Source organism: Pisolithus orientalis (genome assembly GCF_024613125.1).
Source record: "Pisolithus orientalis strain OTSU chromosome Unknown F5J12scaffold_10, whole genome shotgun sequence".
Classification (NCBI taxonomy): Eukaryota; Fungi; Basidiomycota; class Agaricomycetes; order Boletales; family Pisolithaceae; genus Pisolithus; species Pisolithus orientalis.
Window position 1 is genome coordinate 365,280 of NW_026260791.1, and position 24,401 is coordinate 389,680.

General features: G+C 48.0%; 6 protein-coding genes across 6 annotated transcripts; 3 read left to right on the forward strand and 3 right to left on the reverse strand.

The window, feature by feature from the left end:
- Positions 1–5,471: 5,471 nt before the first annotated feature.
- Positions 5,472–6,749, reverse strand: F5J12DRAFT_823676 (uncharacterized protein; the record flags this gene model as incomplete). The annotated part of the gene is made up of 8 exons (XM_051745407.1): positions 5,472–5,709; positions 5,877–5,976; positions 6,011–6,161; positions 6,216–6,363; positions 6,395–6,420; positions 6,470–6,552; positions 6,608–6,707; positions 6,731–6,749. Coding segments are annotated over 8 exons (702 nt in total), but the record flags the coding sequence as incomplete, so codon positions are not given.
- Positions 6,750–9,207: 2,458 nt separating this feature from the next.
- On the forward strand, positions 9,208–11,006 carry F5J12DRAFT_823690 (uncharacterized protein). The gene is made up of 2 exons (XM_051745408.1): positions 9,208–10,806; positions 10,852–11,006. The coding sequence occupies exons 1-2, from the start codon at positions 9,291–9,293 to the stop codon at positions 10,899–10,901; spliced, it is 1,566 nt and encodes a 521-aa protein (XP_051601061.1). The 5' UTR covers positions 9,208–9,290; the 3' UTR covers positions 10,902–11,006.
- A 55-nt stretch (positions 11,007–11,061) lies between these two features.
- F5J12DRAFT_39370 (uncharacterized protein) lies at positions 11,062–12,480 on the reverse strand. The gene is made up of 4 exons (XM_051739206.1): positions 12,137–12,480; positions 11,813–12,069; positions 11,402–11,750; positions 11,062–11,337 (listed from the first exon to the last, which is right to left on the reverse strand). The coding sequence occupies exons 1-4, from the start codon at positions 12,411–12,413 to the stop codon at positions 11,309–11,311; spliced, it is 912 nt and encodes a 303-aa protein (XP_051601062.1). The 5' UTR covers positions 12,414–12,480; the 3' UTR covers positions 11,062–11,308.
- Position 12,481: 1 nt separating this feature from the next.
- F5J12DRAFT_39358 (uncharacterized protein) lies at positions 12,482–13,859 on the reverse strand. The gene is made up of 5 exons (XM_051739204.1): positions 13,763–13,859; positions 13,648–13,714; positions 13,448–13,593; positions 13,266–13,394; positions 12,482–13,210 (listed from the first exon to the last, which is right to left on the reverse strand). Exons 1-5 carry the CDS (start codon positions 13,808–13,810, stop codon positions 12,692–12,694), a joined length of 909 nt encoding a protein of 302 aa, XP_051601063.1. The 5' UTR covers positions 13,811–13,859; the 3' UTR covers positions 12,482–12,691.
- A 4,259-nt stretch (positions 13,860–18,118) lies between these two features.
- F5J12DRAFT_782007 (uncharacterized protein) lies at positions 18,119–19,492 on the forward strand (the record flags this gene model as incomplete). Its single annotated transcript, XM_051742659.1, has 7 exons — positions 18,119–18,232; positions 18,417–18,551; positions 18,580–18,678; positions 18,757–18,770; positions 18,824–18,873; positions 18,951–19,151; positions 19,197–19,492. The coding sequence occupies 7 exons, from the start codon at positions 18,119–18,121 to the stop codon at positions 19,490–19,492; spliced, it is 909 nt and encodes a 302-aa protein (XP_051601064.1).
- Positions 19,493–21,799: 2,307 nt separating this feature from the next.
- F5J12DRAFT_39497 (uncharacterized protein) lies at positions 21,800–23,942 on the forward strand. The gene is made up of 4 exons (XM_051739212.1): positions 21,800–22,512; positions 22,567–23,211; positions 23,286–23,469; positions 23,528–23,942. The coding sequence occupies exons 1-3, from the start codon at positions 21,866–21,868 to the stop codon at positions 23,443–23,445; spliced, it is 1,452 nt and encodes a 483-aa protein (XP_051601065.1). The 5' UTR covers positions 21,800–21,865; the 3' UTR covers positions 23,446–23,469; positions 23,528–23,942.
- The last annotated feature ends 459 nt before the right edge of the window (positions 23,943–24,401 follow it).

Here is a 24,401-nt window from a genome sequence, read left to right on the forward strand (position 1 = left end):
GCCTGGGTCAGCCCTACAGGGGAGGGTGTTAGGGGTTATGCCCTGAAAATAGGATCCACTTAGTATGGGCATGTGATACCTCAGTATCACATGCCTCCTTGTATATAAATGTTGTCTCAAAAATTTTAGATGGATATCTTTTTGTTCTACATCTAAACTCTGCTAACTGTGTTGTGTCAAGTCACTCACCTATACACTGGTTTACCTGCTGTGAGGATTGCTCCCTTGGCTCAGCAGCATCAATACTACTCTCTCCAACAACACCATACTGAAGCTGAAAAAACATATCTCAGTTGATGGATTCTGCAAAGGTCTACCTCACAACTTTTTCCACTTTCCTCAAGTATACCCATTCTCTCACCTATATGGAAAAACCTAACTATAAATATGTTTTTTCCTTGTTCCACAACTGTGCACCCAATTCATCAGCTGAGAATTTTGGTGTGCTTGATCTCAGTAGGCTCACTGTCAAGCAACCTTCTCTACCATCTTCAAATGCATGTGAGAATGCCCATGACTATGTTGTATGCCTGGGGACTCAGCTGTGATGGCAGCAGTTCCGAAGGATGAAGGTGAGTGAACCAGATGATTTCTTCTGGCTGCATCTCATGGATGCAAGTGTTCCCAAGGAAGGTTCATGGGATTGTGACCAGCAGCAACTTTTTACTCCCTGTCACAGTAACAGGTGACCTAAAGTTTGTTGAGCAGTTTGATAAATACTTACATTGTTGTATGAATACTAGCCTACTCCCTACAGCACATGTATCTGCTTATGATGCTCATATACACATTTTCTCAAGACAATGACACCTTCCTCTCACAATGTGGTAAGTAAAGATGTTTTTGTTATTCCAAGTACATGTTCCCATTACAGCTGTGTCAAGTCATATCAAGTGGTGTATTATAGGTAATCATGATATCATTGACACAAGAACTACAAAGTTAGAGGGACATTGACATTTTGTATTCAAATGACAGGGAGTACTACTACTAATAGCCTGTGTATGGACAGCTTGTGTGGCAGCTATGATAGCCTGTGCTTATGTACATGGATCTCTGGCTACTGCAAAACCCACCAGTATGGGAGTGCTTTGAAGGTTGAGTACTAAGTGTTCAAATGACCATAGGAAATAGCACAAGGAATTTGTCACATTGTTAAATGACTATTTTATGAGCTGAAAGAATTTTTTGAATCATAGCATTGGACAGATCAAACATATGCACTCACATAGACGATTCTCCAAAATTATTTGCACAAGAGTCTGACACAAATCTTGCAATTTATGACCATGCTGCTGGACAGCAGATTTGACAGCCTGGTGGATGGAGGCTTTAATGCCAGAACTCTTGTACTCCTTGACAGCCAGAGCAATAACATCTTTCTTGTTAGGTGCTTTTCCATTTTGCAATAAAAAGTAACAATACTCAAAAATGAGCAGGCAATCTGAAGTAATGAGTATCCCCAATGTAGAGGGTGACTACCACTCACAAACTCCATGCTCAGAAATTGAGAGAAGTGGTGACCTTGGGTAATGGCAGCTTGTATTTGCCTTTTTGTGCAACTTGAGGCTGTGATTACATGTGTCACATTGTGATAAGGGTATTCCCATGCCAAAATGGAACTTACAACCTGATGTTGCAGCAGCAAAGAGGTCAGCACAATAGTGATATGCCTATAGCCAGGATGAAAACCAATTATCAAACCACTCACATCCTGGCAAATCACAACCAAGATGACAGGAAAAATTAAGTCAGTGGAGATTCAGTTTTCATGTCATGGAATGGTATACAAGCTGGGAATACACCAGAAAGCCACATGTGAGTGAGTCCACCCAGAAAATGCTGATCCCACTCACATCACTCGACATCCTATCATGCCATCAAGGAGAGTACAAGGAAGCAAGTCAGCACATAGCCAGCTAATCCTGGCATAAAATCACTCACAAGCTGTCACAGCACAAACAAGCAGAGTGCAGGTAGGGGCCAGTCAGCAGACATCCAACCAAACCTGCCATCAAATCACTCACATGCCTGTCATGGCACAAACAAGCACAGTGCAAGTGGGGCCAGTCAGCAGACATCCAACCAAACCTGCCATCAAATCACTCACATCCTGTCATGGCACAAACAAGCACAGTGCAAGTGGGGCCAGTCAGCAGACATCCAACCAAACCTGCCATCAAATCACTCACAAGCTGTCATGGCACAAACAAGCACAGTGCAAGTGGGGCCAGTCAGCAGACATCCAACCAAACCTGCCATCAAATCACTCACATCCTGTCATGGCACAAACAAGCACAGTGCAAGTGGGGCCAGTCAGCAGACATCCAACCAAACCTGCCATCAAATCACTCACATCCTGTCATGGCACAAACAAGCACAGTGCAAGTGGGGCCTGTCAGCAGACATCCAACCAAACCTGCCATCAAATCACTCACATCCTGTCATGGCACAAACAAGCACAGTGCAAGTGGGGCCAGTCAGCAGACATCCAACCAAACCTGCCATCAAATCACTCACATCCTGTCATGGCACAAACAAGCACAGTGCAAGTGGGGCCAGTCAGCAGACATCCAACCAAACCTGCCATCAAATCACTCACAAGCTGTCATGGCACAAACAAGCACGGTGCAAGTGGGGCCAGTCAGCAGACATCCAACCAAACCTGCCATCAAATCACTCACATCCTGTCATGGCACAAACAAGCACGGTGCAAGTGGGGCCAGTCAGCAGACATCCAACCAAACCTGCCATCAAATCACTCACAAGCTGTCATGGCACAAACAAGCACGGTGCAAGTGGGGCCAGTCAGCAGACATCCAACCAAACCTGCCATCAAATCACTCACAAGCTGTCATGGCACAAACAAGCACGGTGCAAGTGGGGCCAGTCAGCAGACATCCAACCAAACCTGCCATCAAATCACTCACAAGCTGTCATGGCACAAACAAGCACGGTGCAAGTGGGGCCAGTCAGCAGACATCCAACCAAACCTGCCATCAAATCACTCACAAGCTGTCATGGCACAAACAAGCACAGTGCAAGTGGGGCCAGTCAGCAGACATCCAACCAAACCTGCCATCAAATCACTCACACCCTGTCATGGCACAAACAAGCACAGTGCAAGTGGGGCCAGTCAGCAGACATCCAACCAAACCTGCCATCAAATCACTCACACCCTGTCATGGCACAAACAAGCACAGTGCAAGTGGGGCCAGTCAGCAGACATCCAACCAAACCTGCCATCAAATCACTCACAAGCTGTCATGGCACAAACAAGCACAGTGCAAGTGGGGCCAGTCAGCAGACATCCAACCAAACCTGCCATCAAATCACTCACAAGCTGTCATGGCACAAACAAGCACGGTGCAAGTGGGGCCAGTCAGCAGACATCCAACCAAACCTGCCATCAAATCACTCACAAGCTGTCATGGCACAAACAAGCACAGGTGCAAGTGGGGCCAGTCAGCAGACATCCAACCAAACCTGCCATCAAATCACTCACAAGCTGTCATGGCACAAACAAGCACAGTGCAAGTGGGGCCAGTCAGCAGACATCCAACCAAACCTGCCATCAAATCACTCACAAGCTGTCATGGCACAAACAAGCACAGGTGCAAGTGGGGCCAGTCAGCAGACATCCAACCAAACCTGCCATCAAATCACTCACACGCTGTCATGGCACAAACAAGCACAGTGCAAGTGGGGCCAGTCAGCAGACATCCAACCAAACCTGCCATCAAATCACTCACAGCCTGTCATGGCACAAACAAGCACAGTGCAAGTGGGGCCAGTCAGCAGACATCCAACCAAACCTGCCATCAAATCACTCACAAGCTGTCATGGCACAAACAAGCACAGTGCAAGTGGGGCCAGTCAGCAGACATCCAACCAAACCTGCCATCAAATCACTCACAAGCCTGTCATGGCACAAACAAGCACAGTGCAAGTGGGGCCAGTCAGCAGACATCCAACCAAACCTGCCATCAAATCACTCACAAGCCTGTCATGGCACAAACAAGCACAGTGCAAGTGGGGCCAGTCAGCAGACATCCAACCAAACCTGCCATCAAATCACTCACAAGCTGTCATGGCACAAACAAGCACAGTGCAAGTGGGGCCAGTCAGCAGACATCCAACCAAACCTGCCATCAAATCACTCACAAGCTGTCATGGCACAAACAAGCACGGTGCAAGTGGGGCCAGTCAGCAGACATCCAACCAAACCTGCCATCAAATCACTCACAAGCTGTCATGGCACAAACAAGCACAGTGCAAGTGGGGCCAGTCAGCAGACATCCAACCAAACCTGCCATCAAATCACTCACATGCTGTCATGGCACAAACAAGCACAGTGCAAGTGGGGCCAGTCAGCAGACATCCAACCAAACCTGCCATCAAATCACTCACAAGCTGTCATGGCACAAACAAGCACAGTGCAAGTGGGGCCAGTCAGCAGACATCCAACCAAACCTGCCATCAAATCACTCACAAGCTGTCATGGCACAAACAAGCACAGTGCAAGTGGGGCCAGTCAGCAGACATCCAACCAAACCTGCCATCAAATCACTCACATGCTGTCATGGCACAAACAAGCACAGTGCAAGTGGGGCCAGTCAGCAGACATCCAACCAAACCTGCCATCAAATCACTCACAAGCTGTCATGGCACAAACAAGCACAGTGCAAGTGGGGCCAGTCAGCAGACATCCAACCAAACCTGCCATCAAATCACTCACACCCTGTCATGGCACAAACAAGCACAGTGCAAGTGGGGCCAGTCAGCAGACATCCAACCAAACCTGCCATCAAATCACTCACAAGCTGTCATGGCACAAACAAGCACAGTGCAAGTGGGGCCAGTCAGCAGACATCCAACCAAACCTGCCATCAAATCACTCACATGCTGTCATGGCACAAACAAGCACAGTGCAAGTGGGGCCAGTCAGCAGACATCCAACCAAACCTGCCATCAAATCACTCACAAGCTGTCATGGCACAAACAAGCACAGTGCAAGTGGGGCCAGTCAGCAGACATCCAACCAAACCTGCCATCAAATCACTCACATCCTGTCATGGCATAAACAAGCACAGTGCAAGTGGGGCCAGTCAGCAGACATCCAACCAAACCTGCCATCAAGTCACTCACATACTATCATGGCATGAACAAGCAGTGTCAATGGCCCAGTCAGCAGACATCAAACCAAACCTGCCATCAAGTCACTCACAAACTGTCAAGGCACAAATAAGCACAGTGTAATTGGGGCCAGTCAGTAGAAATCCAACCAAATCTACCATCAAAGCACTCACATCCTGTCATGCACAAACAAGCACAGTACAAGTGGGGAGAGTCAGCAAAGATCCAACCAAACCCACCATGAAACACCTCACAGCCTGCCACACCACAATGATGCATATCATAAATGCAATGTATCAGTGAGCATCCTGGTACACCTGCCATTCCATCACTTACAAACTGTCATACCACACCCATACATAATGCAAGTGTCACCAATCATTAGACATCCACCTTTATCCACAATGATGTCACTGACATTCTGTCTCATGTGATATGTGCAGTGTATGTCAGCTCCCAATGTGCAGATTACCTTGCCATGAAATCTCATACCTCCTGTTATGCCACCAACAAGTGGAATCCACATGAGGTTAGCCAACCTCTAGCCAACCCTTCCATGAAATCACCCACAAGCTGTCAGATCAGCAAAATGCAAGGCATGTGCACCACTGGTCAGTAGACAAGATAGCTACTCCAGTCATAATATTACTCACAACCTTTTATGCCAGGGATATGTGCAAAACATATGAGGACATGCACTGCACTCAGCACCTACTGTGGCACCACAATCAGACACTCACTGAATGCTTGGGAAACCAACTGAGCACAGCAGATTCAAAAGCTGCTATGTCATATCTTTCCCCCCTCTCAATTACATCTCTGATCATTCCTCCCACCACCCTTCAGAATATCAGAATTTGTGATGAGATCACACTGCTGGCTTACCAGTATACAGGCATATTCAATACATAATCCAATGCTTGACTGCTGTGTTGATATAAGTAACCTCTGCAGGCCTTCCTCATTCAAAGCACTTGCTGTGGACTGGATCAAAGTGGTGCAATCTGCACTCTCATTATGCATTTCTGTCAAGAATTCTTGCATCAAGCACAACCATCTGTCAAAAGTGCAATGCTTACTGGTGAGTGCAAGATACATCTTAGGTGGGAATTGACACTGGTCCAGAATCTGTTTGATGTGTGTCTGCCACTTTTCCAATAACAGAGTTTCCCTTTCTGTGGCCTGTTTCTTTGCTTCTTCCATCTCCAACCCTTCATCCAGAAGTTCCTCAATGGCTAGCAAGATGCAATGCATCCACCTTTGTTAGCAACACTACTACTGGAACTATGCAGATGCTGGTCAGTGACAGCCACATTTCCAGAGGTGAACATACCATGTCCTGTGTCACACTCATTAAAGAACTTCTGCTCAGCAGCAGTGACTGTCCTTTGGTAGTCAGTCATGGGGATGCAATACCTATGTATACCTGGTAATCAGCTGAGTCAGTAATCATTCCAAAGGTAATTCTCACCAAATTGCGTGAATGCGCTTCTGCAGTGTCCTTGCAGCTGCATGGTCAATAACGAATTTCTTCATCTCATCAAACTGCTGGGCCGATCCTGCCTCAAAACCTGAAGAGTCATGGAATATAAACCCTGGGTTGCTCTTGAACACTAGCTCATGTTCAATATTATGGTAGCCACGCTGGAGGTAATCAGCTGTAACTTTATTTGCTGAAATCCAAGATGACGTCTTACCCCTAGACTGCCTTGCACGACAACACTGTCAATCTGCAAATTGTTAGAGAAGTGTTAAAAACTCCACACTAACATACCTTGTTCCCCTCCGCATCGAAGATATCAGGTTTCTCTACAGTGTTGCAGACCCTCTGGAGGATGGTTGTTTTGCCAGAATTCGCTCTGCCCATCACCAACACTCGAAATTTCTCAATTTTTGCCAATGTATTCCTTGGCCTTTTCAGGATCCATACGAAATGTGGCAGGTGAAGAAGTGGTTTCTATTCCTCGACGTCAACCACACCCACGTCCGCCAAATAACCGTAGGCATACCTATCATAGGATTACTATCTTCTGCATTCACATTTTAGCAACCAGTTGACCAATGACGGCAAGTAAATATGACGATACCTGCAGCTGCAGTTTCAGCGGTAACTGGATCACTGTGACTCTCGTGTGAGCGACGAGAGCGAGCAGCACTGCCAAACGGCAAGGAAGCCAGAAACTTCTTTACACGCCCGGGGGCCATGTGGATTCGACAAGTATAAGATGTTACTGGTGAGTAAGGCCTGTAGTAATCAGCGTCGAGCGTTGTGCCCGTGAGGTTCAAACGTTACGTTCAACGTTCAAATTGTCAAGTTGTTCGACGACGACGTGGAGCGATTGATAGTACGGGGCGCTTATCTATTTTGAAATTTCCCACCTACACGAGCAGAAGGTACATCTTCTCACGGACTGCCGCTGCGCTTTGGTAGCCCGGTGGACGCCGTGGCTGACTCTGTATAGGGCTGACCTGGTCCAACTTTGAGCAGTTACCACCTCCTTCATCAATCATGAAGCGACCTTGGGCGAACACGTTGTGTCACCTCATACCCGATTACACCTGGAAATGGTTTGTCAAACTTGTTCGTTCGCGTCCCTACCGATGGAGGGAGAAGACGTGTCTGATTTGCTGCGTGCGGGAAAGATGGTCCGTACTTGCTCTTATATTCCTCTGCGGATTCCGGTTTGAGCTGGAGTGAAGCACAGCAGTATCGATGAAAGACGGATTGTCGAACAACATAGGGCCGCTCGCTTTGATGATCTGACCAATCCGCTTAGCTTGTTCAATGACGCGACCGCTCAGCTTGAAGGCCTGAACGTCGGTGTCCACAACGATGGACAACGGTTCGTCTTGACTTCTGAAATAATGTGGGGTGATTCATACATCCCGTTCTTGTCTCAAAGATCTCAATCCCCGAGCATGTTGTCCTCAGTAAACATCACTCATCGCGATCCCCTGCGGTACTCGTTTCAGCGGCCCAAATATCACGCTCCAAGAAAGGGATCGGACGGTTGATTCCTTGAATCCGCGGGTTCCAGCCGACCCTGCTTTCCAGAGATCGCGAGCCTGCTCAGGTCAAGGTCAAGCCCCATACTTCTGAAATGAAACAAACGACCTTGCGTCGTCTTGTGTCTCCCATCGGCGAAAGTTGTCGGCTGTCGGCTGTGTTCATGAAACCTAGTAATGAAAGTCAAAATGAGTCGTGCCCACCCTTTCGAACAGTTAAAGCCAGGCTTGGTTGCAACTCACGAGCGCACAATTGACGGTGTGTCTATGTGTTTCGCTGGACGCCTCAGCGGTCTCAGCGGTGCAAAATACACCTGAAGAACCTCCCGATTTCGACTCTGGTAGATTCGGACGTATGTGACCTGGCGCCACTGGTGCCCCCAATGGCAGCATACCACATGCGTAGAATCGTGACCATTGTCGATGAGAGTGTGTGGATCAAAAGTTTCACGGTGGCGTGGTTCGTACATTGCAGTTGCCTGTAGACACCTCCATTAGCACGACACGGTCAGTAGCAATAGTAGCAATGTTTGTCTGAGCACGAGCTGTTATTATGCGACCCGCATCGTATTAAGGGGTGCTTGTCTCGCTGGCTGCAACGCCCCTACATTCAGTGAATTGTTGCACCGACAAGTTACCCGGGAAACGCACTGTGTCTCGAATGAAAAAAAAAAAAAAAAATTACGAGTAAAAAGGTTTGCGAAGGGCGACGATCCACTGCGCGGCTGACGACGTGTCCTGATCTCCTACGACTAACTCGGCAGGACCTGCTGGATGCGGAATTGCTTCCCTGGCCAGACAAGGTCCAATTTATTCCATGTCCAAATACCTCTTACGAGGCACAAGACGAAATGACAACCAAGTTTTCTGGAGGGGACAGTCTTGAACTAGCGCACTCGTGGATGAGTTCGCTGACGTACACCACCTCGCATTCCCGATGGAGGACCGTTACAGCCGCTGAGCCACGGGGCCGACGATACATCCGAACTGCTTGAGCTCATGAAGGACAAAGCTAGTCTACGCTTTGCCTCGGAGACAAATCTGTTCCACCGCATCAGTGGCCTTCCATTGTCCTTTGGGTATAAAACGCCCCCTGTCCACGATGAAAATCCCCATCGCCTCTTCTCCTCTTCTCTTTGTCTTTGATCATGTTTCAGCAGCGCTATCCGCCATATGACACTCATCTGACCATTTTTTACAGCGACCATGGCGGATCTATGTCCGTCCAAGACGAGAACAACCGTCGGTCGTCACCCGTCCTCGAGGCAGTGACCTCGTCTTACCACAGTACCGCCGTGGTCGACGGCTACCCACCCCTGCCGCCGACCGCCCCAACCCCGGCGAACGTCCCTTTCGACGTGTCGGATGATGATTACTACGGTGGCATACCGCAGGAGACATCTCTTGACTCGACCTTTCTTTTCACCCCAACTGCGATTGGATTCCAATTCAACGACGATACTCAACAACACCACGTTCCTACCCCTCATGTCGTCGAGACGGACGAATTTGTTTACAGTTTTCCGCAAGAACAAGTGGGTTCGGTACCTGCCCAAGTGACGGATCTCGTAGACAGCCAATCGCGAGAACGGATCAGCCTTCTAACACCAGAGCCGAGCCCCAAGCTCCAAACCTGGCCCATAGAGCCCCCCACCCGTCCGTTCACCAAGCCGCTCACCGAAGATCCCGTCCGGGAAATGATCTTTCGTGGCCGGCGCGACAAAGAAAGAGTACGCGATTTGTCCTACCTCGCTTTGAACTTGGAAGATCCCGGTTATACTACCATGGCTTTCGAACCGCCACTTACTGGAATTGCGGCTGTGGACGAAGCCTCACGCCAGTACTACTCGTTCACGCCGGCCGACACCGAACTGCGTCGTTTTGGAGGAGAAGTTGGTTACCAATACCCGCTTGAAGTCATCCAGGCTCTCCAACAAACGTTGGCTACAGATTGGGCCGATGTTATGCCGCCTCCCATTCCCATTGTCATACTCAGGCCGTTCGATTATGTGGGTGGTAGCGTGTTAGCGCAAGGCCAAGACTCCTGGGCGTTCATAGTGCCAAGCGAGGATACTATCTGGGCTTCCGTTCTCGAACGCGGGGTGGACAAGGATTACAGGCCTCTCGCCACCGACCCGAAGACCCGTCAGCGCTTGCAAGTTGTCACCGAAAGCCAGCAATATGGTTCGGCGGTGTGCACTCCCCATTCCATCGTCATGTCCCAATTCGCAGTCAACCTCTTCGTCGAACTTCCAAGACTTCCCAACCAAGGTCTGGCTAAACCTCTCGTCAACTACTTCGGCACGTTCGTGATGCAATACATGGACAACATGTACATGAAGCAGAAAGCATGGAACGATATCGCGGAAGAGATTAAGGACCATTTGTATGACCAAGCTCCACATCTCTTCAAAGGGTTCAAACCGTACAAGACGGTTCCACGCATCCCGGTCGTCAGATTTATATACACTAAGTTCGACAGTCATCTCGTTGGGTGTGCCGACCGAGCCGCTGTAGAAGCGCAGCTAGCGCGTGCCATGACTCAGCTCGAACGCGACCGGACAGAGGGTATCGAGACTGACAGCTGTTATGACTTGGAAAGCGACGTCGAAGTGGACAGCGACTATATCATTGGTAACGATTCCTTGTTTTTGAATCTTGACGGTGAGTGATGCTTTCGGTGATCCACGCTGACCTCCAATCTTTCAGGTCGCCTCCATTCCGCAATGCAACACTGCCACCCGTTACGGCTCTTATGACCTTCCCTTGATTCTTTTCATGACTTGTATTTCTTGATTATGATCGTTTTGTATGGCTTGATGATCTTTTGCATGTTATTTTTTCACATAGCTAACAGCACTGTATCGTTGTTGATGGAATGTTCTTCTAACCTTCTATATATTTGCATTGTGTAGACGGGTTTCTTTATCTTAATTGCAACTCTCGCTGCGTACTGTTAACAGAGCTCTGAATATCGATATGAAATCCTTCGTCAATAGGGTCGTTGGTATCGTTCCATAGGCGAAGACGTGTCTAAACAAGAAATCATGAAATAATCTCGTACATCCGGATGTTGGAGGGTAATCGTTTCGACAGAAAGATCTATGTTTCTGATGATGGTAACTTGGAAAACTTGAGTCCCGGAGAAGACCCCAAGGAACAAACGTTAATTGGTCTTGACCTTTTCGGCGATCCCTGCCACGTAGGTAACAGAACGCAGTGAGCAACGGAGCACCAGTACAGGACAAAGAATGAGTACCGTTCCTGAAAGAAACTCCAAACGTCCTCGCCGTCCGGGTAACAAACAATCCCGTTAGGACCAACGCACATGCTGCTCTCGCTGTTTCGGCGTCAAGTGGCTCGACTTTTGCCAGACCCTCAGCATCCACCGCACCCCCGACCAACCCCACCAGCACCGCATGCACGTCAGCCCAGAACGGCTGGGTATGCGTGAGGGTGGCGTAAAGTGCTGCGACTAGCGGTGCACTCCACAAATCAGTGGCTGTCCAGCCGTAGGGCAGAAGCTCGGGGGGCGTGGACACGGCCAGGGGTGTTGGCTGAAGGAGAGAGAACAAGTTGGCGAGGAAGAATCCGCCGTTGGCTAGGACCTGTCCGACGGAATTTATATTTATATTGGGTCCGTCACTTACACGAGCGGGTGAAGACTTACGAGCGAAGATAGAACGAGTGCCCATGGTGATCCGGATGCCCCCGCTGCGGGGCTGCTCAAAACAACGGGTGGAACGATGCTGCAGAGCAAGAAGGCACGGTTATATGCGTCAAAGATCGAAAACGGGAGTTCTGTGTTGAACGAGGGGATGGGTATCATGGATGCCGGGATGCTTTCGACGAGAGCTTGTGTGAAGACGCAGAGAAGCGGCGTCGCACCGGAGAGCATAAACGACGCCGGCACCGAGATATATGGACCTGCCAGTGACGAGCAGCTCAGCTACATGTATCGGCCGACGAAACAGAGTCGAACGGTTGAACTCACATATCATTGCCTCGCCGCCGTACACCACCACCAGGGTGGTCAGTGCGTCTCTAACAAAAGACCTATTCTCTACTGCAGCGACAGCATCTTGCAGCTTCTTTCCAGACGCGCGTCTAAGATACTCGCGCCTCAAACTCTCCCTGATCTGCCTGAGCGCAAGACAGAGCCGGACTGTCGCGAGCAGATCGAGCGTGCTGGTCTTGAGCCCGAACCATGCAAAAGGCGCAACAGGGGCGAGGATGTACTGGTATACTGCGGCAATAGGTTGGAGGACCATCTTTGTTGGGGAACAGCGACAACAGCGATGGGACAGGGATCAGATGGGACCGCCCCTAAATGGGATCGGCCGGGGTAGGAACTCGAGTAATACACATGCCGTCAAGTAGGGGTGCAGCACTACTTAGTGTTAAATTCAGGATCGTAGATATCGGACGAGGCTCTTTGTTCAGAGGTAATTCATGAGCAATTAAGGGAATGTCAACTACGAAGCCTTAGGGAACGCTCTCCAACTACAGGTCAACACTGCATTGCAGTACGAAAGAAGACTAAACACTACTACTGGAACTGCATGGGCGGTGGCGGCATACCAGGCCCGGGAACAAATCCAGGAGGCGGTGGGGGAGGAGCAAACCCGCCAGGTGGGAACATCCCCATGTTCGGAGGTGGGGGTGGAGGTGGCATCCCCATCGGTACGCCCATCGCTTGTGTGGATTGAGGCGTAAACCCAGGCGGAGGTGGTGGCTGCGCCAATGCTCCCGCGAACTGACCCTGATACGGTCCTTGGAATCCTGGTACAGGCGGCCGAGCCCCAAAAGCGCCCATCGGCGCCGGTGGTGGTCGCGCACTAACCGGTAACGCATTGTTCTTACGTGCTTGGGCAGCAAGGAGACGTTCAGCGGCTGTCCCGTGTCGCTCGCCTTTGCCATCTTTTTTAAAGGCGTATTGAACGGTAATGCGTTTGTTCATCAGGAATTGACCGTTCATCGCTTCGATGGCGGCGTCCGACGATTCGAAATCTGTATACGCGACGAATCCGTAGCCTTTTGACTGTCCGGTCTGCGGGTCCCGTGCAATCTGAAATCCATCGGGTCAAGTAGTCATGGACAGATGTGTCAACAGAACTTCGTACCTTGGCTGTCGTGGCCATCAATCCAAACGCACTAAACGTGTCATACAAGAGCCTTTCATCGACGTTCTCGTCCAAATTTCCAACAAAGAGATTGGCACCGACGTCCAGTTGTTTTTTGTCAGACGAAGCCTGAAAACACATTGCCATTGTCAGAATCTACATACTGGATATAGGTCGCTCACCTTGTTGACGCGTATCGGTTTACCCCAAAGCTTGATTTGATTCATAATTTTGCACGCATATTCTGCATCCTCCTCGGTCGAGAATTCACAGAACCCGTAACCCTGATGGGTCATTGATACACGGTCCTTGGGCAGGTGAACGTTCACTGTACAATAAAAGATGAAGGCCAGATACGGTTGAGAACGGCATGTGGACTCGCCAACTGGACCCGCTTGCAGCATGAGCTCCCAGACGAGAGCGTCCGTACACCGTTCATCGAGATTTCCCTGGAAATGTTAAACTGCTTACCCACCAACATATGAACTGATACCCACCAGGTACACGGTCGCCTCCTGGTTGCGGTCATCCTGTGGGCGGGACATCGTGGATGCGGATGGAGTACTAAGTGACCCTAATAAGAACACGTGACAGCCTCTTCAGTGGCTGTGCTCCTCCTCCTGCGAGGGCCTGAACTTTGCAGTCGGCCGTATCGTTTTTCCATTTTCAATGCAAGTGCATCTCGTCGACATGGACATTCTTCGGGCGCCTCTGGGGTCACGCTATGCACATTGCTTTGAAGCTCCGGTCTCAGTTTTAAGGATCTTTACAGATGAATTTGTATCTCGGAGAACTTCATCGATCCATCATCCGGTTTCCATTTCTAACGTTGTGCCTGGCGACTTCACGCATGATGGGAAGCTAGACGTTTTGGCCATGAGTGAAGACACGTAGCGGGCTACTCTAAGCACGGGGCTTTACAAGGGTACTCATGACGAAACCTTCGGTGCGTTCGTCTGAAATTCGAATCCGTTGTAGAATAATGTATCAGCCTCTCACCACCATCAATTCTCCCACAGTCTATTTTTGTCAACATAAATGAAAGCATGAAGATCGACATGTTAGGGATACCAACTGAGAGACAAGGGTCCCCAAATCCTATGCGAGTCATCGAACAGTGAGGCGCCCTTGTTCGTTTCGCGGGTCGCACATCCGCAGTCACTGCGGAAACGGGTTTTTAATCAGGTCCGGAGATAGTTGGGTTAATAACAATAACTGTTGTATATCCTGAGGGTAGCTACTCCTAATAATATGTCTGAATATAGTGCCAAAGTGTTCTTGTTTCAGAGCATAATCTGGTTGGATTTGCATGCCTATCACCATGGTGATTTTCACCTTTGTGACAATAATCAGATCAGATTCCAATGTGACTATGAGCTATGTACACTGAGTCAAATTGTATAAATGCAATTGATCCTCCTGCCTTCAGTCATGTTTTTCAGGATAACCAGATCAGATTATATTCAATGGGTGCCTAGTACAATGTGTGCTTCCAAAATGCCTGCCCAGCACCCCCAGCCATGCAAAAAAATCACCTGCATTTGCCTGCTCCCCTCCTTCATGAACAGTAGGATATGATGCATTTGCAGAGGCTCAAAGGTGGTGCCCCACCACTGACACCTGGGTCCCAGTTCATGAGCCAGGATGGAGCTCATCATGGTTGTCACATACCACAGACCCAGACTCATATGACACCCTCCAGCTCCTTGCACCTTCAACACCAGAGGCTTCTGAGTGGTGGAGCGATGCCTGGATCCCAGCTGTTGAGCCAGAGTAGCATCACATGTGGATGTCACATACCACAGATGAATATGGTGCCCTCAAACACCCCACAGGGCACTCACCTCCCTTCTGTGCCAGGCCTAGATGATCCATTCAGCCCCACTCAGTGAAGAGACAATGCTGGACCATCAGTCAGTCACTACTAATTGTTGTTGTCACTTGATCAACTCACCTTATTTGCCAAGCTCTTGTCACCTGAATTCTCCTTTGATATGGAGCCAACTGGTGCTGTCAATTTGCAGGGAATGCAAGATGAGGTATCCTATCCATCAAGTCAACATATCAGCTTCACTCCTTACCATGGGGGTGTCAATGGTCATGATGAAACATCCTTCTCATATGCTGGAAGACCTTCCCATAGTCAGTCAAATGGCAGAGGACATAGTGAGATGCCAATGGAAGACTATCAGACTTTATATTCAGCATCCTGCTCTTGAACTGGATCTTACCAAGGAGACCAGCTTAGCTTGCATGCTATGGTTGCACAGCTCATGGCTCATGTCAAACACCTCAGTGAGGTCAACACCAGCATGGAAGAACAGCTTACCAGCATCAGGGAGGCAACTGAATCTCTCATTTCATGCCTTGAAACTGTTGAGAAAATGCTTGGAGAACTGCAGGAGAAATGTGTGGATCAACAGAAGCATACTTCATCAAGAACAAATTCAAATGACCATTCTGTTCTCAAGGTACATTATGCTATTGTTCAGTATTGGAGTGTGCACTCACCAGGCATCAGTCTATTATCCAGCTGCTCTTCTCTCACATGTGTGGAATTGAGTGTGAAGGGACAAAAAGAAACCACATTGCAGCCCTTGCTGCTATCAAACCACTCAAGAATGATGAACCTTTCATATTGATGAGTGACAGCACATGTCTTTGGCACCCCAACTGGCTCAGCAATGTAGATGACAAACTGAATGACATGTTCATTAAAGCAGTTGCTGAGCATGTCTTTAATAATGAAAAGATATCATCTGGTAGCATGTGAATAATATGAGAATTGCAAGTGCTCACCTGACATGAATAGAGCCAGAGGGAACAGCTCCAATTGAAAACCATACCTGACAAGTCTTTTGACCTCAAAATAATGAAAGATTGTGCAAAAACATACTTCCACATGATCTGCAAAAAGGTAAAAGAGGAAACAAGTGATCAAGGTGCACACAGGACTAAGGAGAGGCTGGGACAGAATCATCAGAAAACTTGGCATGTTACAGTACTTGAACTCTCACAGATATTGCACCTGAGTGTGCCTGACATACTGGTAGGTTGCAACAGCTAGATGCAAGGCAGCATCACAGTATGAAGCAGAAACTGGACATCAGGGCACAGAAGCCCTCATCCTTACTGACCTCAGATCTGATATTATCAGCTGCAATGACAATGAGGTTAGCAATGACATGCTCCAGTGAAGGAAGGATGCAGAGGTTGGGCAATCTGCAAACTGGGTTGTAGGTCATGCTTGGCGCTCAGTTGATGTAAGTTAAATCCATATCTGGGTGACAAAGGTAACTCACAAATGTGGCCATATTAGTATGTTGCATTTCTGTGCTATCTCAGCTTGCATGCCATGAAGCAGTGGCAAGATGTAACTGAGGACCTGAATATGAATACTAGCAATACAAATCAGGAACCACAGTGTAAATGTTGCAAGACCACAAAGAAGGTGCACAAATGGGTCTTTGATGTCACCCCAAAGCATTTGAGTCACAACATGCCACCAGCAAAGGCCATGGTCTTCAGGGTGATGGTAGATGAGAGGTGGTTAGATGAACACCCAGGGATGTCAGTTTCACTCTCATGAATGACAGGAATGCAAGGGGAGATAGGCAGGGCAGTACCACCCTCAGCATTTGTCTGGCCTTTGTTGGCAGGTGGGAGGTGGTCTGGAATACATCTGAATGATCCTTGCATGGCAGGAAGTGGCTTGATGTTCATGAGTAGAGGATCCTATGTAACACCATCAGCAAGGAAATAAATTGTGTGATGACTTACGAGACAGCTGAAACATGGGCATCTGCAGACTCCAACTTAATCCCACCAGTACCAACATTAGCACTGAAGTTGACAACACACATTTGAGTTGCATGAAAGGTATCATTGCCAAGTTCTGGTGACATCATTGTTAGGGAGATTTCTATGGTCTGGTGTATGGCTGTGAGTGGAAGACACATGAACAGTAATTAGCCACATGTACTACAGGGCCTTGGGAGTGTGGCTCAAAAGAGAGCATAATATTTTGGACACTGGTTGGGACATGAAGTTGAAGGACATGTGGTCTACATTTGACAACTGTCAGGGGACCAACAAAGTTGATTTTGTTGGCCTGTGAGGTTGGAACCACCTGGTTAGCATCAATATGGAACTTTTGGAGGTGAGTGCATAGGCCAGAGGACTCAAGTACCATATACCTTGGGTTGGTTCATGATGTGCATGGCAAACCACTGAACTTGGAGACCAAGGAAAATTTTTGCAAAGTCCATTATTTTTTCTGAGGGGCACAAGGGTGGCAAGGGCCACTCTTCCGATGGTATTATAGTTGGACTATGGCTGATGGAGTCAAGCATAGTTGGGGTGGGGAAATGCATGTGTGAGAGGTCAGGCTATTGGTGTATTGCCTATATTCAGATCTTGCCTATGTCAGATTATTTGGATATGTTACTCAAAAATCATCGAATCAGACTTTACTCAGACTAATGGCTATATCTTACAAAAAAAATCAAGGTCAGATTATCTACATTTGGAGAATCTGATTATACCCCCTGCTAAAATCTTGTTTCCACAGTGAGTATGGATGTTGTGTATTGACATTATTGTATGGGGAGTGTCTTGCAGGTATGGGAATCCTAGGCCTTCAATAGGTGGCCTGTTTAGCATGTCAGATATTTTTATGGTATGTGAGGAGGGGTTATATTGGCTTAGCATGAATGGCTCTCTTTGGAATCCAAGTTATCTCACTAAATGACATTGGCAATTGCATAGAGGGTGGTATCCCCTTGCAGTTCACTCACCATCTCTTTTGACCACAATGGTTCAATCGACTTGCCTACTTACCTGTCTGTCTCTCCATGATCTCACCTACTGTCAATAAACCAGGCCAGCCAATATGTAGACTGCCTGTGGACTTCTGTGGCACAGGGCCCAATTTCTGTTATGATCTTAGCACCAGTCTGGATAACAATGTGAGATATCTTCACAGATTCCAATACTCTCATTCCTGGAATCTGCATCACACACATCAATGTTGTCAATTCCACATTGCCTCCTATTCTGTTTCCTATCCACCTATGAGGACCAACTCAGATGGCTTTCCTGGTCTCATAATCATTGCAGCCACTGATGGCTTGCACTCACCAAAACTAATAGCATCAGAGCCATGTGCTAAGGGTCTCCCTGGCTGTGATCAGGACTAGTGTGGCAGACAGAGTGTTGGACTACTCCACAAGTTCAGAGGCTGTCAGGGACACTAGGGGTGTAACACTTATGGATATGAATGAAGATGTGAGACTTTCTGTTTTTGTGGTGTCAGGGAATGCTCAATATTCTGGCACAGATGACAGGAGCACAAGCCAAGAGGACACCATTGTTCATACAAAACAACCTCATTTGTGATACATTCTTCCTTAAGGTGATTAGTAGGCCACTTTGGTGTTTGGTGTATGTCCATGGCTAATGAGCGTAGTGCTTAATAGTGTTTGTTGCTTAGTGGTTCTCATTTTGGTGAGTGAAATGTGACTACAGCTGTGAGACTCACCTACTGATTTGTGATGAAGCCCTTCAGCACAAGTTGCTCTGGTGCTTTGCACAAACCTAGGCATAGATGGTCAAGCAAGACACCACTAATGGGATCAGAGTGTGAACATGTCATCATTTGGGAGTAGTGCTACCATGTCATTGCAGTTGGAAGTAACAACATGAATGTCACAAACATGCCATTGACTCTACTATGTGATGACAAGAGAAGCAGCTTCATCAATGGCTGTGCCAATCCAACTGCACCAGCACTGCTCCTGTTGATACTTGTGGCCATTCTCAACCAAATGATTCTCAAAGAGTTCATTTACAATGGCAGATGCATAATTGCATTTGATGACTTCAGTTGTAAGTGTGGTCCAGTGATCTAGTTTATATGAGATCTCATGCAAGGTCTGGGTGCACTGTCTCTCAGTCAAATTGGCAAGAACTATCTGTTTGCCCCTGGAATGACCTGCAAATCAGTTTTAAGAATCTCTGCAGATGATTGTCTATTCAAGAAAGTTTTGTCAATCCAACACCCAACCTCCATTTTTAACATTGTCCTTGGCAACTTCACACATGATGGGAAGCTAGACATTCTGGTCATGAGTAAAGATGCACAGTGGGACACTCTAAGCATGGCCCTCTATGAGGGTAATCATGACAGAACTTTTGGTGCATCTTTCTCAAATTTGAATTGGTTGTAAAATAATGTACCATTTGTTTGCCAGCCTTCCTGTCTAAATCAGCACCACCATCTACTGTTTCACAACCTATTCCTGTTGACATAAACAGAGACATAAAGATTGACTTGTAAGATGTACAGACTGGCAGACAAAGGTCATCTAAATGCCATGCAGGTCTGGAAACACAATTGTGATGCATCAAATAGCTGTTGGAATTGTGGATGGCACATTCATAGTGCAAGAGGCATGTGCTGATGTGATTGTAGGACTGATCCACAGTTCAACAGATCTCAGTGTACTCTTGCATCCTCCCATTACAATAGGCAAAGATCTGAGTGGGAACTGTTTAGTAGGCAGGGGATTTCCTGGCCATCAGTAGGCTATCTGCTTAGTGCATTAGATATTTTTCTGGTATGTGACATAAATACCAGGGAGTGCATGGCTGGCCACTGACTCATTCCCATTTTGCTTCCTTGGCCACTGTTCCTTGCCTTCTTTCTCCTGAATTTGTCCTTCAGGCTGAACCAGCATGAAATTGTCCAAAGAGCAATCCCAGATGTCCATTGGATCAACATGCCAGACATGAGTATGTACATACATATCCTTACTCCATTCACTCTTTCAAACCTCAAAATTCTTTATTTCCCTATCATCTCCCATTTCACCTCACAAGGCCTTTTCCAAGCTACAAGGTAAACTTGACCCCTTGGTAACTTGATTGGAGCCTGCTACCTTTCTCACAGCTTAGCTTTTGTGGGCTTTTCACATTGGAGGTCTTAAGAGGAGGCCAAAATTAAGACTATAAAGAAGGTCTCAGGCTTCTGTGGTAAGAAGACTGAGGCACACAAGGAAAAACTAACTGCCTAAGTGCAAAGAATTATTATGTAAGCTTGTATGCTGTAAGCAAATAAACATAGGGGACACATGTTCCAACAGGAGGTATTTCTTGGTTGTGGTGAGGCCCATGCTAGATGTGTGTTCAAGGTTGGGGTCTTCAGATACATGATGCATGTTGGCCTGTACATCATGGGTGTGACTACCTTGGTACTGTTGCATCAGGCTATTCAGAGACTTGATATAGCCACCAACAATAGCCCCTGTCTTGGGATACAGGTCCTTTACATTATTGATGTTCTTGAAGGTATCCTGTATCATAAGACACTTGTACATGTTTATGATGATATTGAACAGGCCAGACAGTTCACTGCCAGCATTCTCTTGATTGATGAGCAGCTATGTATTGAGGATTAGATGAGATGAGGGATACCCAAAACAAAAGGGAATGTACTTGAGAAGTGGCCGCCAGAACCCACAGTGCAATCTGGACTTCAGGGTGAACCTACAAGCAGACATCAGAGTGTGAAAGTGATGTAATGATGAAGCCCTTACAAGGTTTATGATAAGAACAACAAAGATGATAAAAGCTTTGAGAATCCGAAGTTTGGAATCATCAATCCTCTCAAAGTTTGTAGCCACATGTTGAACCCATCCAGGAACATCACCTGCCAACTGGCCAAGCTGAGTGAATGGATTGTTGTGATCCAGCACCAGTTGAACCTGTCTGAGAACTGGTGCCTGTTGAGTGGCATCACCTTGCTTGCTTGCCAGCATTAGCATCAAACTGTCTACAATGTCATCACTACCACCAATGACCTCCTTGCCAACTGCAGCTGGTATGGATTCTGATACTGGTTTGTTGGTTTCCTTTTGAGTCTGTTGGATCCATCAGGATCACCACAATAATAGGAGTCGCATTCACATACATCCAACATCATAACCACCTTGGATCACTCTCCTGGCTCCTGAGCTCCACCACTGGTACTCGCATCTGTTGTCTCTGTGGTGATAAGACCTGGTTGAATCTGGTTCGATCGATGAACGAGACGTCCCATTGTGGGGAACTGCTTGTGAGTGCTAGGCAATACCCCAATGATCAACAGAGCTCCTCGAGACTATCTTTATGAGGGAGTAAACTGCTTACGATGGAGGGCTAAGTGTCGAGCTGGAGGGTGGTTTTCAGTAGGCAGTTCAGCACTCATCACCGCGATAATTCGGACACCTTATGTACACAGACTTAATAAACCCATATGCGGTATCTTTGATCTGATGATACCGAGTGCACACTGCAACGACGAGATCAGATTAAGTGCGCCGGTCTCTAGATGGAGCCATGTAAACGGCGACGCACCAATATTATTGCATGACGCTTCACTGCTACTATGTACATGTGACAGTAAGCTGAAGCAGCGACAAGACGGAGCGACACAAATATGTACATCATCACAAATAGAGTTGATTGGAACACGTGACGGTCTATTTAATGGCTGTGCCGAATTTCAGTGGGGCGGCAGGCGATGGACAAGTGTACATACAGCAGAATCGGGATTGCAAGGGATGTCATTCCAAGCTTTTACCCTTCTCAAGTTCTCGTCAGCAACCCTCGAGGTGGATGGTCGATCTCAATGTGGCGTACTCGAGCTCAACAGTGTTAATGTCCCCATTGCTGAGGGCGGAAAGGCCAGCGATGCCCAATCGAATCAAGAGTTCTATCTGGTACTTCGTGTAGGTGTATATGATACACCGATTGATCCGTCCAGACCAGTAAAGGTCACTTCGAGACATGACGGGAGTTCGTATATGTTTGGCACCGCAGATGGCAGGACAGCAATGTTACTGCTTCCTACCCCTTCGCAGAACGACACGCAGGCTATCGAGGACCAAGAAACCTTGCACGAAATTCTCTCACAGTACGCAGATGTCCAGGAACAGACTCCGATGCGGGTAGGTCAGGTACAAGTGGGAACAGTGTCCGATGAATCTGCCAGAGGTCGCGTGTTCTTCGTAGACGAGGATACCGGTCGGGTAGTCGGAGAACTTGACCACAAGTTCCACATAAAGGAGGATCCTGCGTTGGTCCTTCCTTACGCCGATAATGCTCCTGTGGTCATCGAGATTATTGATGGAGATGCAGAGGAAGGTTTCGCGCGCGTGGTACCTCCTGAAGAGCGAGATTGGATCACCAGCTCGGCGACGTTCGTTAGGCAAGTGTCAAAGCATTTGTTTCTCATCTTGAAACGTCTGAGCTTGCCCTCTAGCCGTGCTATCTCTGGGACTACGAGACTGATCTTGACGACAATTACCTCTGCTTCAGACTACTACATCGACCGCAGCAAACCTCACTCTCCAGTCCCCTTAGCAAATGATGATTCCAGTCTCGCATCTCAACGCGTGCTCATGTTCTTCACTTCTGAGAACACACAGAAGGGATTGTCAACTGTTCACTCACTCAGTGCTCAAGCTGCGACGGTCAGCAGCGAGACAGTTGGGTTGATCCAGAGTATGGTGAAGCGTATGGTCAGAGGGAAGCAGAAACCCGCGCCAGTTTTAATACCGGCCCCGCTGGGACCGTCATCCTCAGGAACCGCCGCGAACTCGTTGAAGCCGCCTCTACCTCCTCGCATGCCGTCGCCGTCGTCCCCCCGACCACGGTACAGCGGAGAAAGTACCAAACCACCTCTCCCTCCCAGGAAAGACCTTCCGCCAAGATATTCGAGGACGCCATCGCCACAACCACCCGTTCCAGGCATGTTTACTCCCAAAGAGTCATCTAATCCCCCGCCTCTGGGGATGCCCAAACGTTTGCTACTCTCGGTGGATATGATACTATCGACGATGGATTCTTCCCTCAAGCAGATTGTTTCCGTCGGTGGGGATAATCTCACACGCATCGTCGAACACCAGTACGCCTATCTTTCGCATCTTGACACTTGTCATTTGTTACGATATGGCCGCTGATACAATGTGTGCACCACAGGTACGGAGCTGAAGCAGCTCGCAGTGCAGGGTTGGTGGCTGGGACTACCAAGAACATTGTTGCTGTCTACATCGACATGAGAGATGTAGGCAGACGAGCTATCATCAAGATGGTGGGCAGGGAGTACGTTGTGGCAAAGATGGGAAGTCGGACTGGATGAGCCTATTCCAGTTGGTCATTCCAGGTATGTTCTACTAGGATGAGTTTCGACAAGGTAACTCACAGGTGATCCGGAATACCAGTTCTGGAGCGCTGTTTCAAAAGCACAAACCGCACCAGAACCAACACAAGTACTCGTTGTCGTAATCTTGCCTCTCTTGGACTCTCGTCGCTGTATTGACATTTTGGCTGGCGTCCATGTAAGTTCACTGTAGAATACTACTGACTTTCATCGATTTGGACGATGTTCTCAAATTTCCATCTCAATCATGGGTACGACGGTCCTCACCTTGAAACCCGTGACAGAAATGTATCGCTCCTTTCAGCTGGAGAAAGTCGCCCTTGTCTCCCCTCGACCAGCGTGATAAGAATGGACTGAAACAGACTCTCTACGCGGGTGGGCAAGTCCCTCGGCATGAAGAATTTAGATCAGTGATAAACGAATAATGTGATGGTGGCAGATAATCAGCCTCCGGCGTCTGCACGCTGTGGGAGGCTATGTTTCCAGAAAGCGCAACTAAAATAGCAAAAGCGAGGACTACATAAGCACACGGACCATAGTAAGTCTATGGCAGGGGTTCAGTCACAGATTGTGAAATCACGCACAGGTCGCCAGGCGGAAGCTACGAATAATAGTAATGGGAGAGCCCCAAGTTGGCGCTGTGCCGCATTCGAAGATACATTTACCTGTTATCGGTGCGATATGACCCGGCGCTAGCTCCATACATGGAATCATGGTTAAGCCGGTATTCCACGTTTGCGTCAGGTTATAAGAGTAGGACGTCACCCGACTAACACTCCACTTTCCGCCCTCATGCTGAGATACCAGCGGTACGGTAAGCAAGACAGGAATAAGGCAAAACTCCACAAGCAGGCCGGACCCGCTCCCTGCATTCCAGTGGGGAGACTATCTCTTGGTGCTATGTCCGCATGGACGCGTTCCTGATCCATTCCTTG

Coding starts and splice junctions, on each gene's coding strand:
- F5J12DRAFT_39497 (XM_051739212.1), top strand. CDS start 21,866: ATGTCATTCCAAGCTTTTACCCTTCTCAAGTTCTCGTCAGCAACCCTC. Junction 22,513..22,566: donor AGCTCGGCGACGTTCGTTAG/GCAAGTGTCAAA, acceptor CTTGCCCTCTAG/CCGTGCTATCTCTGGGACTA. Junction 23,212..23,285: donor ACACGCATCGTCGAACACCA/GTACGCCTATCT, acceptor TGTGCACCACAG/GTACGGAGCTGAAGCAGCTC.
- F5J12DRAFT_39370 (XM_051739206.1), bottom strand. CDS start 12,413: ATGGTCCTCCAACCTATTGCCGCAGTATACCAGTACATCCTCGCCCCT. Junction 11,751..11,812: donor CACTCGTTCTATCTTCGCTC/GTAAGTCTTCAC, acceptor TCCGTCGGACAG/GTCCTAGCCAACGGCGGATT. Junction 11,338..11,401: donor TGGAGTTTCTTTCAGGAACG/GTACTCATTCTT, acceptor CCTACGTGGCAG/GGATCGCCGAAAAGGTCAAG.
- F5J12DRAFT_39358 (XM_051739204.1), bottom strand. CDS start 13,810: ATGTCCCGCCCACAGGATGACCGCAACCAGGAGGCGACCGTGTACCTG. Junction 13,594..13,647: donor GCTGCAAGCGGGTCCAGTTG/GCGAGTCCACAT, acceptor TTTATTGTACAG/TGAACGTTCACCTGCCCAAG. Junction 13,211..13,265: donor TGATGGCCACGACAGCCAAG/GTACGAAGTTCT, acceptor GATGGATTTCAG/ATTGCACGGGACCCGCAGAC.
- F5J12DRAFT_823690 (XM_051745408.1), top strand. CDS start 9,291: ATGTTTCAGCAGCGCTATCCGCCATATGACACTCATCTGACCATTTTT. Junction 10,807..10,851: donor CTTGTTTTTGAATCTTGACG/GTGAGTGATGCT, acceptor CCAATCTTTCAG/GTCGCCTCCATTCCGCAATG.